Source organism: Physeter macrocephalus, chromosome 6 (assembly GCF_002837175.3).
Source record: "Physeter macrocephalus isolate SW-GA chromosome 6, ASM283717v5, whole genome shotgun sequence".
NCBI lineage: Eukaryota > Metazoa > Chordata > Mammalia > Artiodactyla > Physeteridae > Physeter > Physeter macrocephalus.
The window spans coordinates 22507228-22524391 of record NC_041219.1 but is presented as its reverse complement, the minus strand read 5'-3'; the positions used below and the strand labels follow the sequence as shown (position 1 = coordinate 22524391).

At 33.6% G+C, this 17164-nt stretch overlaps 1 protein-coding gene across 4 annotated transcripts in view; it reads right to left on the bottom strand.

The window, feature by feature from the left end:
* TMTC3 (transmembrane O-mannosyltransferase targeting cadherins 3) overlaps positions 1–17164 on the bottom strand; it is an 82279-nt gene that overhangs the window by 42689 nt on the left and 22426 nt on the right. For all 4 annotated transcript variants that reach the window (XR_003680100.2, XM_028490424.2, XM_024127394.3 and 1 more), the window contains 4 exons: positions 14594–14709; positions 13974–14146; positions 7706–7958; positions 2456–2604 (listed from right to left, as the gene is read on the bottom strand). Coding sequence is in view for 3 of the 4 variants with exons in the window: in XM_028490424.2 (XP_028346225.1) it covers positions 2456–2604; positions 7706–7958; positions 13974–14146; positions 14594–14709 (691 nt within the window). In the remaining variant the exon portion in view is untranslated. The remainder of the gene's footprint in view (positions 1–2455; positions 2605–7705; positions 7959–13973; positions 14147–14593; positions 14710–17164) is intronic.

Sequence of the window (17164 nt, the reverse complement as noted above, 5' to 3'; positions counted from 1 at the left end):
ACCCAGCAGTCCCACTACTGGGCATATACCCTGAGAAAACCATAATTCAAATAGAGTCATGTACCAAAATGTTCATTGCAGCTCTATTTACAATAGCCAGGACATGGAAGCAACCTAAGTGTCCATCAACAGATGGATGGATAAAGAAGATGTGGCACATATATACAATGGAATATTACTCAGCCATAAAAAGAAATGAAATTGAGTTATTTGTAGTGAGGTGGATGGACCTAGAGTCAGTTATACAGAGTGAAGTAAGTCAGAAAGAGAAAAACAAATACCATATGCTAACACATATATATGGAATCTAAGAAAAAAAAAATGGTCATGAAGAACCTAGGGGCAAGACAGGAAGAAAGATACAGTCCTACTAGAGAATGGACTTGAAGATATGGGGAGGCGGAAGGGTAAGCTGTGACAAAGTGAGAGAGTGGCATGGACATATATACACTACCAAACGTAAAACAGATAGGTAGTGGCAAGCAGCCGCATAGCACAGGGAGATCAGCTTGGTGCCTTGTGACCACCTAGAGGGGTGGGATAGGGAGGGTGGGAGGGAGGGAGATGCAAGAGGGTAGAGATATGGGAACATACGTATATGTATAACTGATTCACTTTGTTTTAAAGCAGAAACTAACACACCACTGTAAAGCAATTATACTCCAATAAAGATGTTAAAAAATGAGAAAAATGATTAATTTAACTACTGTATATTAAATTTGCATTAAAACAAAACAAACAAAAAAAAGACACATGCACCCCAATGTTCACTTCAGCACTATTTACAATAGCTAGGTCAAGGAAGCAACCTAAATGCCCATCGACAGATGAATGGATAAAGAAGATGTGGTACATATATACAATGGAATAATACTCAGCCATAAAAAGGAATGAAATTGGGTCATTTGTAGAGACGTGGATGAATCTAGAGACTGTCATACAGAGTGAGGTAAGTCAGAAAGAGAAAAACAAATATCGTATATTAACACATATATGTGGAACTTAGAAAAATGGTACAGATGAACCGGTTTGCAGGGCAGAGACTGAGACACAGATATAGAGAACAAACGTATGGACACGAAGTGGGGGTAAACGGCGGGGAGTGGGGATGGGGGATGGGGGTGTGATGAATTGGGAGATTGGCACTGACATATATACACTAATATGTATAAAGTGGATAACTAATAAGAACCTGCTGTTTAAAAATATAAAATAACATTCAAAAATTCAAAGAAAATAAATAAATAAATTAAAAAGATGGTTATAATTCAATAATCCCTATGATCTTATTTAGTATTAATAGTATTAATGTTCTCTGAGTCTGTGCTTTTTGTCTCAGTAAGAGTTCAACTTCTTTCATTTTGATAGATCCACTTAACCAGGATAATAGTGCGTGGATCAGAAGGAACATGGACATTGGAAGTAGTCAGGTGTAAATCTGAATCAAGACTCTGCTGTTGATTAGCTGTGTGGTCTTGTGTAATTCAGGTGGCTTGTATGAGCTTCAATTTTCAAATGTGCAAAATGGAGTTAAGGAGTGTCAAGATTAAATGAGAAAAATCTAAAGAGTGTATCCTGGAGCTGGTACATGATAGGCACTCCAAAATTGGTAGTGAGTATAACTGGATATATGGATAGAAGCTAAGAGAAGAGGTTTGGCAGATGGCACTGAAAATTGTAATCATGGATGAGATCAGCCAGGGAGAACATGCAATGTGAGGAAAATGGCTATTAGTAAAACTCTGAGAAATAAAAAACATTTAAAGAGCAGGTGCAGCAGGGAGAATCTGAAAACTGAGCAGAAATGAACAAATGTGGAAGAGAATCAGGACAGAGACTTTTTATAGATGCCAGGGAAATAAACTTTAAATAAAAGCATTGACTGGATTTAGCTATGAGAGGAAATTTGTTACGTTAGTAAAGTGACGTAGAGAGAAGTCAGAATTCTGTGGGTTGAAGGGTGACTGGAAAGTAAGAAAAAGGAGATAGTGACTATTCTGTTCGTTAACTATTGGTTTAAGGCAATTACGACATGGTGGTTATGATGAAGCAAGAAATTACAGATTGCCTTCTATATGCATTTTACATATATTAACCCGATATAACTCACTTAAGGAAGAAGACTTATTCTAGTTCACTGCATATGGAAGTAGCAATGATCACCTGAAACTTTAGTCTCAATAACATTCTATTTTGCATTTGGGTCTGACTGAAAGTTTGTTACGTCTCAGGCTGTAAAATAAAATTATATAAATATGAGGAAGACCATAGGATGAGGTAGGCGTTACGTAGCTTTCCTAACCTGAATTACAGACAATGAGGAGACTGTCAATGTGAAAAACAAGAAGGTATAAAATATGACTTATAAAAACTGAATAAACATTTTAAATACTTAAATGTATCATACTGAATTCTATAGTTAATAAGCATTAAATGCACTAACATTTTAATTCACCTTTTGTTTGATATTTTCTGCCATCCATGGGCTACCAAAATACAAAACCCCATGCTAGGAACATATAATACTCTCTCAGCAACAACAAATCCAACTGGGAAAAAAAGGTTTGATGCAGGAATAAACGGTAATGCCATTAAACAAAGTGCCTACAAAGAAAAAAAAGACATTTTATTAAATTTTAAAATATATGCACATAAACAGTCAAATCCAAATATTTTATCATTTAATTTGGATAATGTACTGATGGACCATTTTTAATAATACTATAAAGGATACTGATTTAAACATAAAGAAGGACGCTTAAGGATGGTAACAACAAACATGAGGAGGTATGTCAGCAAGGTGGAATGAAGTCTTCTTGAATGCTAGAACTTACACCTAAGGCTCATTCAATTATCAATAAAAATATTTTTTGAAAATATATCTAAAATAAACAGTAATTTTTATATATCTAACTTATGTGCTTGTGGTAAAAATAAATTGAGAGGAAAATATATTAGGTTTTAATAAAATAAAACTACAAATTGTAAGTTGATAAAATAGCCATACATATCAGTTTTTATTATTTTACTACTATCTGTAATACTGGAAATTGATAAGGTACGTTTCAGACAAGACAGTAGACTACTTCTACACATTACTTCAGCGTTACTTTGCATAGTATTCTGATGGGTCACATACATTTAACGGAGACTTAGTATATGTATAAAAATAAACCTGGCCCCTTTAATCAACAGTCTTTTATTCTATAAGAATTTCTAAAATTCTACACTGTACACTGTGTTAGAAATAAACACCACAAAATGCTTAGACTTTTTGCCATTTTGAAAATGGGATGGCATATGGTTTCCAGATTACAAAGCCATTACAAAAGATAAGACACAAATAACTTATGGAAAGAAATAAGTTGGTTGTCATTAGGACATCTGTTTCTATGGACATGTGCTTCCATATTTCACTACCCTGATTTGTTTTATAGTACCTAATGGAATAAATAAGTTGTTCTTTCAGCTTCAGAAGTTTGAGAGTCCTCTAACAGTTTGAGAGGACGGAATGCCTTTTTTATACTTTATCAGTAAAAATCGATGTAGAAATGTAAATACAGTGAAAAGAATACTTTCTCCATGAATCACAAATTAATAACTTGTAATAATACAAAAGACGGAATCTGAAGAAAAGCACTACCATCGAATTGCTCAGTATCATATCGATTTATATGTCTGAAATTTTAGTGTTTTCTTTTTAATCAAAAAGGTAAAACATTAAGAGTGCATAATTCACTTTCCACTTCCCAGAAATGCTTGATTAAAAACAACCAGCTAGCTGTGAAACAGAGATTTGTTTCTAAATACATGATCCTTTAAAAAAAATATATTCCCTATTAATTCATGGATGCCCTAAGGCAATTTCACTGGAAAAAATTAAAAGTGTTAAATTCAGCCAAAGATGCATCACAGACTGATGCGTAAGCTACACAAAAAAGAAAAACCATCTCTTAAAAAAATCTACTGGTTCTTGAATAAGAAATGTCTCAATGATTAACTTACTCAGAAGTTCTAATATGCTCTCTATTAATGTATGCCAACCAAGTTTACTGTAACGAACATAATATCCTTCTTCCAGTGATGTAAACTCTCCTTAAAAGGAAGGATGGGGGCTTTCCTAGTGGCGCAGTGGTTATGAATCCGCCTGCCAATGCAGGGGACATGGGTTCGAGCCCTGGTCCGGGAAGATCCCTCATGCCGTGGAGCAACTAAGCCCGTGCACCACAACTACTGAGCCTGTGCTCTAGAGCCCGCAAGCCACAACTACTGAGCCCATGTGCCACAACTACCGAAGCCCGCGCGCCTAGAGCTCATGCTCTGCAACGAGATGCCACGACAATGAGAAGCCTGTGCACCACGACAAAGAGTAGCCCCTGCTCGCCGCCAACGAGAGAAAGCCCACACACAGAAGATCCAACACAGCCAAAAATAAAAACAAATAAGTAAATAAATTTAAAAAAAAAAAGGATGGTAGTGGAATAAGCCAAGAGTTTCGAGGCAAATCTGTTTCACTTCTTGTTATATAATATAAGGTAAACTATTCAAATCACCTCGTGACTTCATTTCATTATAAATAAATCGGGGATTAATCACTACTTACTAATATTGTTGAGATACACATGACATCTTATTTAGCAAGTGCTTAACATGGTATCTGGTAGAGATACTCCTTTGATCTATGTATCTTGTTCAGAGATCTTCAGAAAATTATCACCATTAAAAAAAATAGCATGCTTAGTTTTATACATATGTATTTTCAGATTATTTTCCATTATAGGTTATTACAAGATATTGAATATAGTTTCCTGTTGTTTATCTATTTTATGTATAGTAGTTTGTATCTGTTAATCCTATACTCCTAATTTATCCCACCTTTCCCTCCCCTTTCCCTTTGGAAGCCATAAGTTTGTTTTCTATGAAATTAACACAATACTGTAAATCAACTATATTTCAAATTTAAAAAAGTTTTAAAAAAGTATGCTTAGGATTATACTTAAAGCAGTTATACCTAAGGTCACAAGTGTTCCTTTTTTATACATATAAAGCATAATTAATGTAATTAATTAAATGTTTATTTCATTGGCAATATCCTATTTTTCATTCACCTTGAACTACACAAATCATTATTTTATTTGCCAAAACTCTGTATTTACCCACCCCTCCTTTTTTGCCTTTCTTTTAGTAGAACCCCGGCTTTGGATGTATTCTACCACTTATACGCTTCGTCTTTATTTATGTGAGCAGCAAAGCACTACTAGAAAGTCCCAAAGCTAAATAGATTAATATCATCATAAGCTCATGATCAACTTCAAATTGATCCTTAAGACTGCTCAGGATTCCTAGGTTTCTTTGGTAGGCTCACTCCCACTCTCTTTGACTATTTTGAATCTTGACTACTTTTCTCAAAATTTTGACCCATGTCACTTTCAGCAGGTGACCACACTTCCAAATTTTCAGAGAAAACTAAAGCGATAAAACAAGAATTCCTTCAATTCTCTGCTACTAAACCTACCAACATCCACATTCATGTTCATGTCCATCCTTCCTGTCACCATAAGCGGTGTCTCCATCTATCTCAGGCCAAACCTGAGCTCTATACCTCTAATCTCACTATCAATAATCTCTTCTTTCATTTACTTAATCACTTTCTTATGAACTTCCTACCTATGTTAAAAATGCTCTTGCCTCTCCAACCTTAAAAATCTTCTCTTCTGACAACACATCTTTAAGTTATCTTACCCAATTCATTATGCCTCTTAAGTATAAAACAAATTCCCACACTCTTAGGAAAATATTTTTGGAGCCATGGTAACAAGTAATTGGTTGTAACCTCACTTAATCAACATTTCAACTCAATGAATATGTTTTTGTAACCCAACGCATTAGTGATATCAACATTTCAACTCAATGAATATGTTTTTGTAAGCCAACCCATTAGTGATATCTCTTTGTGTCAAAAAGAGACAGCCAACTGAGTGCTCCAATGAAAGTGATTCTACATGCCAACCAAGCAATAGTCTTCCCCCACCATCAACCTAATCCAGCCTCTGAAGGTCCATCAATTCCAGATCTCTGTGCTTCCCCCAAGCCCTACAGAAGATCAGCAGTTTATTATACTTGAAGCCTTTGCCTGACTGGCTGTCTTTCCTAAGTTAGGAAATTCAAGCTTGTCTCATCCTTTGAAATATTCAAAGTTAAATCACCCCTACAGGTTACCTACACTAGCAATCTTCACTTCCTCACTTCCTAATCAAATCACTCCACAGAAATAAATTTCATTTAAGTAACTAATATACCTAAAAGAGGTCAAATCCAACTGATCTCACTTCTCTACTTGACAGCAGCTGTTAGTGTTAACCATTCTATCTTTCTTGAAACACTTTCCTACCTTTCTGTACATTTGGTGTACCTCCCATTTAGGTTCATTTTCCTTTATATGGTATGTAATGTGGAAGTTTTTCAAGACCTAGACATAGGCTTCTTCTCTTTCATTCTATAAAGCCCCTTCAACTATTTATTGAGGGAAAATTAAGAACAAATACTCTAAGGCATGCATTATGTGTATGAATTAACTTCTGTACACCTAGAATGGTGCCAGCTAGCTACCATCTCTAAGGAAAATGACAAAATCCCAGTTGAGAAATGCTGCTCTATAACCTTTCCATAGGCCTTCTTCTCCACATCCTGGTTTCAATTACTATCTCTATGGCAATTATCAAGTTTCTCTATGGTAATCAATCAAATTTTTACGTGTAGCTCAGTCTTCGCCACTGAACTCCAGGCACAAAGTGCTATTCAAAATCTTTATCATATTGTTTCATAGGTACCTCAAACTCAACAGGTCCAAAAATAATAGTAAATATGATCTTTTTTCAAATCCTATATTCTTTCAAATCTCTCTAGAATGCAAGTTCTCAAGAAATGGGGACCCTGTATTTCCTTTTATTATCATATACTCAGTGCCTAAAATGCTACCTGGTACATAGGCTGAAAATAAAAATTTTTTATTGAATGAATAAATGAATCTAGTGGCTGCAGCCAGAAATAATATATTTGCAAAGTATTAAAACCACTTTTTGGCATACAGTAAATGCTCAAGAAAAGTTAAAGATTATTATTTTCTTCCATAATTTAAAGTAAGAGGCAACAGAATTATTATGAGTAAGATGTGAGGGCAGAGTTAAGAAAATTACAAAGAAACAGATCTCAGAAAAACAAGAAAAGACTTTAATCAGAGTTCTCTGAACACAGTAAGAAATACCTCAGGGAGTAATGAAAGTCTTGATAATGAAAAATAAAGAGCTATGTATTTCTAGTTGCTTATCTTACCTGACACTCTTCTCTGTGCCAAGAAAACAAAGAAGCATATAATATGACTAATTTCTTTAAAGAGTGTATAATCTAGTTGGGTAAAGGTAAGAAATATATTTTAAAAAATGATGCTAAAAAGAATGCTTCATTATTTCAGAGTTCCCATCAAATTATGGAAATTCATAATCACTCTTTGTTTCATATGCTGAATGTGCAGCATTAGTCAAATTCTGATATATAATTCTAGGATAACCTAAAATAAGTTCATAAATTAGGATGACATGAACAAAGAAAGACAGTAGTTCTTTAAAGATGCTTTTGATGAATTAAAGGCACTCTTAATTAATAAACTGAATATAATATCACCTAAAAATTTAAGAAACTTTCTTACCATTAAAACAGTCTTGGAGGAATTACCAGGGTATCTGAGACCGAATACTCCCAAAGCCCCCAAAAAGCAAAAAAAAATAAATGTGGCAAGATTTCGAATATCTAGAAATGACTCTATAAGTGGTATTGTTCCCATGGTCCAATCGCAGCAGAGCTCTGAAGGATTTAACAAAAGCCAAGCATTCACAGGAAGGAGGTAGTTAAAAGTTAGCTGCCTTGTAGGAGTTGGGCTTACAGCAGCTGGGTTATCAAACCTGTATAAAGAATGAAAAAAAAAGTTATTTAAACTAAAACATTTTTTAAACACAAAGTTAATATATAACAGATATAAAGTACTGAACAATAATAATAAAAGCAATAATCTACATGTAATCTTGCTAAACTGAAGACAAATATTTTTTATGGATATTTCATATTCTTGCTAGAGTTCAAACTGTCTAACCTTTATGAAATGCCTAGTTGAGAGCAGTGATATTTATAAAGAACTGTTTGAAGGGCAAGCAGGTTATCTATTTTTAGTTTATTATTATGATTCAGACATGCATTCTATAATATTATGACATTCTGCAGAAGTGCTTTCATTAAATTATGACCTTCTGATTAAAAGTCATAAGAAAAGTTTTATAAGATTCTTTGTTGCATGTGTTTATGAATGCTTCTGAGAACACTAACCAATGTTTTCCTACATGAGACGTTTCTTTCACCACTAAATGCTAATAAAACTTATGCTTCCTAGAAAGAATTACTATGTTTTTCTTTTGTCACGAACAGACAAAACTATATTACCTATGGGCTTTTCCTCTTTGCTTAGACTTCTAGAAAGCTAAAAACCAAATTCCCAGTACAGAGGAGTAACTGTACAGCCCTATGTAACATTTTATTTGTGTTCTACTTAATATAAGCTTATATCCTAGTTTATATAGGCCATGATACATTCAATGTACATTTCATTAATTTAGTCTATTTTCTGCAAATTAAGTCAAATCATTTTTTTAAAAAGTACATTTAAATGAATCATTTCAGATTTTTATTTCTTTAGGCTATGTTCTAAATTGTTTGGCTATATTAACATATAGTCCTTTAAAAACCCAATTTCTCATTTTAAAATGAATAAGCCAATGAAAAATCAACCTCTACTACTTATTTGACTTGGTCTTCTTAAAAATATCAAATGGTTGAGAAAAAGTACACAGTTTTTGAACAAATAATGTTTTCTAAACTTTCATATTTGAATATATACATATATGAAAAACACGAAGTCTTGAAAGTCAGGACTTGAATTCTCAAAATAACCAACAGAACTGAATACAAAGCTTTTCCCCTGTAATCCACTTTCAGAGTTCATTTTAAAAAATTAACAGTTTATCTAGGATAGGTGATTTAATAATTGAACTGCAGTCAAAGAGTACATGTCAAAGCAAGTCAAATCATATTACAATCAACCTCACAGGGTAATAGAATAAAATTTATATAACACACACAAATACATACACACACACACATTTTTAAATGCTTATATTTGGAAAATATATATTTATATATAATACACCCCATACAGTCATCCACACACACATAGACAAAACAAATACATTCACACCTATAAACCACATTTTCATATAGTAGAACTAGAGATAGAAAACAGTTGATTCAAATTCTCTAAAAAGAATGATAAACAGAACAAAAACACTGAAACTAAGGAGTAAAGAAGGAAATATAAAATATCTATCTATAATTCAATTTATTTCCCATACTATCATGCTTAAATGAGCTGTTTAGTTTAGCATGGCTAGACTCAGAAGTAGAAATTCTGGAAGTTAAAAAGTAATTATTTCTTAAAGAAAAAAAATGCTGTTAAGAAGGATAATTATTACACAATGGAATACTACTCAGCCATAAAAAAACAATGAAATAATGCCATTTGCGGCAACATGGATAGACCTCGAGATTATCATACTTAGTGAAGTAAGTCAGGCAGAGAAAGACAAGTATCACATGGTATCACTTATATGTGGAATCTAAAATAATGATACAAATGAACTTATTTATAAAACAGAAACAGACTCACAGGCATAGAAAACAAATTTATGGTTACCAAAGGGGAAAAGGTGGGAAAGGGATAAATTAGGAGCCTGGGTTTAACAGATACACACTACTATATATATTGATAAAACAGATAAACAAGATCCTACTGTATAGCATAGGGAACTATATTCAATATCTTGTAATAACCTATAATGGAAAAAAATCTAAAAAACAATATATTTATGTAAAACTGAATTACTTTGCTGTACACCAGAAACTGACACATTGTAAATCAACTATACCTCAATTAAAAAAAAAAAAGGAAAGAGAGAGAAAAAAAAAGGAAAATTATGTGAAAATCACAAAGAATGTGTTGGGCATAAAAGAAATTATCTGAATAAAATTTATCCTAACCAGGGCCAGAAATGAACTATCATGGATAGCAACATGAACAATATTTTGGGCCTTTGTTTAAAAAAAAAGTTCTTGCATGTAATGTCAGTCACTTAAAACTGAATAGGGAACTATTCTAAGTTTCCTCTTAAACTTTAGATAAGTAAGGTGAAATGGAATAATGCTAATCTTAGAGCAGGGAAAAAACGATATGAAGACTGTTAAAATTCAGTAAAACTTTTGCTTCTAGCCTTAAACAACTAAACAATAGACAAGATATATAAAACTTCTTTTAATATACTGAGTATCAGGCAAAGAAAGACAATGCCTGATCAGAAAAAAAACAAATGAGGGGAGGCCTACGTGGAGAGATTAGTACCTCGATAGAGTTTTTTAGTCTGTGCAGCAAGAGAGAACCTGAGTGGAATCCACTTGGATCCCTGAGTTGAGAAGGTAGAGCTGGGAGCCCTAGAAGTCCAGGGGGTTAGAATTAGTGGGCAGAATACCAGAGAGAAGAAAGCTGCTGAGAGAGAACTCAAATCTGTAGAGGATCTCTCTCCAGTTTCCAGTACTAATGAGAACTGATCAGCACAAATATGTGTGGAAATACCTAGGGACAGTGTAGTGGGTTGATTTACGTCTCCCCAAAGTTCATGTCTATCAAAAACCTCAGAATGTGACTTTATTTGGAAGTAGGGTCTTTGCCAATGTAATTACAGTTAAGGTGAGGTCATACTGGATGAGGGTGGGCCCACTATTCAATGACTGAGGTCCTTATACAAGAAGAGAAAATACAGAGAAACAAACATGGAAGAAGGCCAGGTAAAGATGGAGCAGATTACAGTGATGCAGCAACATGCCAAGGAATGTCAATACCAGAAGCTAGGAAAGAGGCACAGAACAGATTCTTTCCCAGGGCCTTCAGAAGGAACCATCTATGCCTGACACCTTGATTTTGGACTCTGGCCTCCAGCACTGTGAGAGAATAAATTCCTGCTGCTTTAAGCCACTCTGTTTCTGGTAATTTGTTAAAGCATGTCTAAGAAAACTAATACAGTTAGGAAAATACCTTCTGAAAGGATTAGATAAACATTCACAAATATCAAATACAACTGGGAATAGTTCGTTAGCATCCAGAGTGGAAATCCTCATAATTCAAAGTCTATCGGTAGAGTGGTCAGAAGGGTCTTGTGTCAGCAAGGAAGTAAAATTAGCCCTATCCTAAATGCTACTGTGGTCTCCCAAAACAAAGCTTAAAAGCAAGACTTGAAGATGAAACATTTTTCAAATAACTTACATGCATCCCAGAACAATAGTCTACAATATAGGAATACATTAAGGTAAAGTTCACATATGGCACCTATTAAAAAAACTACCAGGCATGTGAAGAAGTAGAAAAATACAATCCATGAGGAGAAAAACTATTCAATCTAAATTGACCAACAAATGACACAAATGATAAAATTAGTAGATAAAGACATTAAAGTACTAGAACATGCAGAAACATGGAATACACAAAAAAGGCCCCAGAAGAACTCAAAAAGAGATGAAAACAATGCCTGAGATGAAAAATAACTAGAAAAAATTAAGGGCAGATTAGACTATGCAGAAAGAAGATTAGTAAACTTGAAGATACAACAAAAGAAACTATCCAAAATGAAAATGGGGAAAATAGCTTTGGAGGGAAGGGGAATAAACAGAGCATCAGTATGACTTCAAGAAGCCTAAAATACATGTAATTGGAGTCCTAGAAGAAGAGTGGAGAGCAAAGTAAAAAATATTTCAAGAAGTAATTTTCAGGGCTTCCCTGGTGGCGCAGTGGTTGCGCGTCCGCCTGCCGATGCAGGGGAACCGCACAGCAGAGAGAGGCCCGCATACCACAAAAAAAAAAAAAAAAAAAAAGAAGTAATTTTCAAAATTTATATAAAGTAAGACCTACAGATTCTAAAAAGCTCAATAACCTAAGCACAAGAAACAAGAAGATAAAAGAAACATTAACTGAAAGTTTGTACCTTTTGTCCATCTTCACCCAAACTTCCAGTTATAAGATAAGTCCTGGGGATGTAATGTACAGCATGACGACTGTAGTTAACAAGACTGTATTGTATATTTGAAAGCTGCTAAGAAAGTAGATCTCAGAAGTTCTCATCAAAAGGAAAAAAAATTTTTGTAATTATGTGTGATGATGGATGTTAACTAAACTTATTATGGTAATCATTTGTCTGTGTGTGGTGTGTGTGTGTGTGTGTGTGTATAATTGTATACCTAAAATTAATACAATGCTATATGTCAATTATGTCTCAATTAAAAAAATATATAAGAAGAGAAACAATGATAAAGAGAAACTATTAAAAGCAGGCATAGAAAAAAAAAAAGATACTACATGCAGAAGCATAAAGATAAGGATAAGATTTCCCATTTAAAATAACACAAGCCAGAGAATACAGAGCAACATTTTTATATTAGTGAATGAAAAACAGTCAATGTAGAATTCTACACTCAGGGGAAATATTTTTCAAAAATGAAGGTAAAATAAAGATTTTTTAATATACAAAAGCTTAAAGAATTCATCACCAGCAGTCCTACACGTCAAGAAGTGTCAAAGGAAGTCCTTCAGTCACAAGGAAAAATGGTGCCAGATGAAAATCTTGATCTAACAAAGAAATGAATAACACTAGAAATGGTAACTCTATAGGGTAACATAAAAGAATTTTTAAATTTAAATCTCCTCCAAAGATAATTGTTGAAAGCAAAAGTTAATAATGCATTGTCAGATTTACAATGTATACTCAATAAGAATGTATGCAAATAGCACAAAGGCTAAGTTCTTATTTATAATAAGTTTATATATTTATATAAAAACTTATTTATTGTATATATAATATTTGTACTACATATGCTGACATTTATAGTATATATACTTGCAATTATAATATGCCTTTCAGATAAACTGTGATAAGAAAAGGACATAAACAAAAAACCCTAAAGCAATCACGAAAAATACACAGCAAAGATATACAGCTAATAAGCCAACAAGGAGCTAAGAACGTAGTATTACAATATACTCAATTCAAAAGAGAGAGAGAAAAAAAATGGAACAAAGAACAGACAAGACAGAGAGAAAACGATTAGCAAGATGGTAGATTTACAACAAACTATCAACAGTTGAACCACCCCATTTAAAAGACAGATTATCTGACCAAACAAAAAAGGAAGACCCAACTATATGCAGCCTACAAGAAATCTACTTTAAATAATAAAGACATAGATAGATTTAAAAAGTAAAAGATAAACCATGTAACACTAACAAAAGATAGCTGGAGTGGTTACATTAATATAAGGCAAAATGAATGTCTTAGTAAGGACTACTACTGGAGATGAAGCTCATTTAATAATGATAAAGGGATCAATTCATCAAGAGGACATCACAATCCTAAACACGGATACACTTTATAATAGAGCTTTAAAGTACATGAAGCAAAAACTGATAGAACTGCAACGCAAAATAGACAAATCTACAGCTATAGTCAGCGATTTCAATATCCTTCTCTCAATAATTAATAAAACAAGTAGACAAAACTCACTAAGGATATAGACGACTTAACACTTAACCAATTTTGGGGGGGTCATTATCTTGACTGTGATGTTTTCATGAGTGTACACGTATGTCAAAACCTATTAATCTGTACATTTTATACATATGCAGGTTTTAAAAAAAGTATTAATTATACCTCAATAAAGCTGTTAAAAAACCTCAATGTAAATCAAAGACTTTCTGGAACATTTACATTCACTTAAAATGCAAAGTTAAAAAAAAAAAAATGGAAGAAAACAAAAGAACCAGAATATCATACCTGGTGAATACTGGAAGTTGGGATTGAATAACCTGGACTCTAATCACAACAAGTAATAGTGTACTGAACATCAAAACAATGAGTTTTATTAGTGTCTGCAGCATAGAAAATGGAATACTACCCTTTCCGCGAAGAAACTGTCCAGCAGTAGTACATAATAATGGCAAAGTATACTAGAAAAGAAAAAAAATGTTTAAGTAACAAATAGCACTTTACTGTAATTTTTCAACAATTATCATACTTTCTAAATGCAAAATTAAATAAAAATTGACCAAAATTATAAAACCAACATGGAGCAAATGGTGGAGCTGATAATGAATAAAACTGAGCCCAATAATCTTATCCAATAATTAATTATACTGTACAGTATTACTGTTGCTTAATGGTTTCATTATTGAAACTTAAAAAGCTGTTCTTAAAAAACTGAAGGTATAATATAAAATGTTAAGTAATTTTCACTGGGTATGAAGGCAAAACGTGCTTGTTTCTTGCAAATTTTTAGTAATCATAATTGGTAAACAGACCAATTTATATAATAATACATTTAGAAAATAAGTTTATTATAATCTGATTCAAATAGGATAAAAGATAGCAACAAGGAAATTTAGATTTCTCCTTACCCCCTGGGCAATAAATACTTCATACACACAGCAAATTCCCACAACTGTTATTCCCTGCTCTTTACACAGTGTTGCAACAGCCACTAAAAACACTGTCAACGCAATAGGAGTCCACACTGTAATTTAAGAACAGAAAAATATAAAAACACACAAAACAATTTTATAATATCATAAAAGGATATTTTAAGTTAGACAACTATTAGACATTACTGAAAAACTTTACTAGTGATTCTATATTCACAATTGTTATTTTCCACTGACATACTTTATATTTTAAAACATATTTAAATGCTGTAATTTTTGCTTTATATATTAAAAAAATCAAGATATATAATTTGAACTAAAAAATTTTTGTGGACAGGAAAACTATCGAACCAATGCTAACATTTAAAAAAAAAGGTAGAGTGGCCAATCTGGAGAAGAGAAACTTACATGGTTGAGTGATAATTAATGAACTATCAATTTGAAATGAAGATAAATACCTGAAATTATCATAGAGGTACCTATATACTTTATTATATCTGTGAGTAAGTAAAAAAAACTTGAAAGTGAAAACTACTGGGCAAACGAGAGTACCATTCTTACTAAAAAAAGACTATAAAAACTAAAACATGTTAGTAATAAGCATTTAAATCAACACTATTCTTTAAAAATTTTGTAACAGAATATTCACAAGTTCTATTTAAGTGGAAAACCTACTTCATCAATTTTAAGTAAATGTCTACTACTCAGTAGTAATTTGATTAAAGAACCATGAATTGTGAGAGTAAATCTGGATCTACTACTAACTTGCTTTGTGATTCTGGGCAACTTTCCTGAGCTTTAGTTTTCTTATTGGAAAATATGATTTTTAATTCTTTTCCAGTTTAAGAAATATATGGTACTTTGATTTTGTGACCTCAGTTTTTATTAAGGACATTAATCAAAGTAAAGTCAAATAACTGACTTAAATCCAGGTATAAATAAGAACAGAATTCATGAATCTAATACATTTTTGCCACTGGGCTTCATATAGAAACATCTGTTTTTGAAATCATTTTCAATTTTAAAATACTCTATAGACTAACATTACCGAAAGGAAAAACAACTAAAAAAAAAATGAGAACACTATTGGAAATACTAAGTATTGATATAATAGTGTTCCTTCCTCAAAAAAGTATCTCATATTCTAATTAGGCCTAAACCATAAATATTAATATAACAGATTATATCAAGGGTTGAACTATCCTGCTAAAGTCACCAAGAAATTCACAGAGCAAAGAAATTAGTAGATGATTATTTACAAAACAAGTTGAACCTAAGTTGGACCTTGAAGGATATACAAGACATGAAAGAATTGGGAAAGGGGTATGTATGAATAAAGGAATAGAGGAGGGAATAAGCTTGACAAATGAATGATACAGATGATGCAGAATAGTATGCCTGAATGGGTATGCATAGATTAAAAACTAGTGGGAGGGGCTTCCCTGGTGGCGCAGCGGTTGCGCGTCCGCCTGCCGATGCAGGGGAACCGGGTTCGCGCCCCGGCCTGGGAGGATCCCACATGCCGCGGAGCGGCTGGGCCCGTGAGCCATGGCCGCTGAGCCTGCGCGTCCGGAGCCTGTCCTCCGCAACGGAAGAGGCCACAGCAGAGGGAGGCCCGCATACCACAAAAAAAAAAAAAAAAAAAAAACTAGTGGGAAACAATGGCCTTGCAAATAGGTATATTAAACAGTTTATATAACCAGTTTGGCATATTTCATTGCATTTCAATCACCTTATGGGATATGAGGGCAGGTGCAATCGTACTCATTTTTAAGATGAGGAAAGAATTTTGGAGGTTCAAAAAGAGTCATGAACAATAAGGAGACCATGACTTTAACTTGGTTCTTCTGATACTAAATTCAGAGCTTCTCACTAATTTGTATTTTCACTCCAAGGAAGAGAAATCAAACAGCTGCCTTCCAAGATGCTGGATTCAATCTAAGCAACCAATAGTTCTAATAAAGGCAAACGTTTTGCTGAAACCAGTCACTTCAGTTCTTTGGTGACTAAATTACTTTATTAACATATACACTTTGATTTTTATAATCAGGTCTCTGTGGCTAAAGTTACCATGTGTGATTTTGTCCAAAATAAGTACCCCTGCTAAATAAGTTGACACTGAAAAAAAAATACATGTATAAGTGTAGAATCAATTTCAATCATCAAAATCTATTCCAATTTCAAAATATAGGTTTCCAAGCTGACTTTACATGTGTAAAGATACACACCTTCAGTAATCATGTATTTAAATAGTTACTTTAAGTATCTACTGCATTTGCAGGGGAGAGAGATAACAATAAATAAATATGTTTTGTCAAATGGTGACCTAAGTATTATAGAGAAAAACAGAAAGTGAAGGGAAATAAAACAGAGGGGGGGGGCTTCCCTGGTGGCGCAGTGGTTGCGCGTCCGCCTGCCAATGCAGGGGAACCGGGTTTGCGCCCCGGTCTGGGAGGATCCCACATGCCGCGGAGCGGCTGGGCCCGTGAGCCATGGCCGCTGAGCCTGCGCGTCCGGAGCCTGTGCTCCGCAACGGGAGAGGCCACA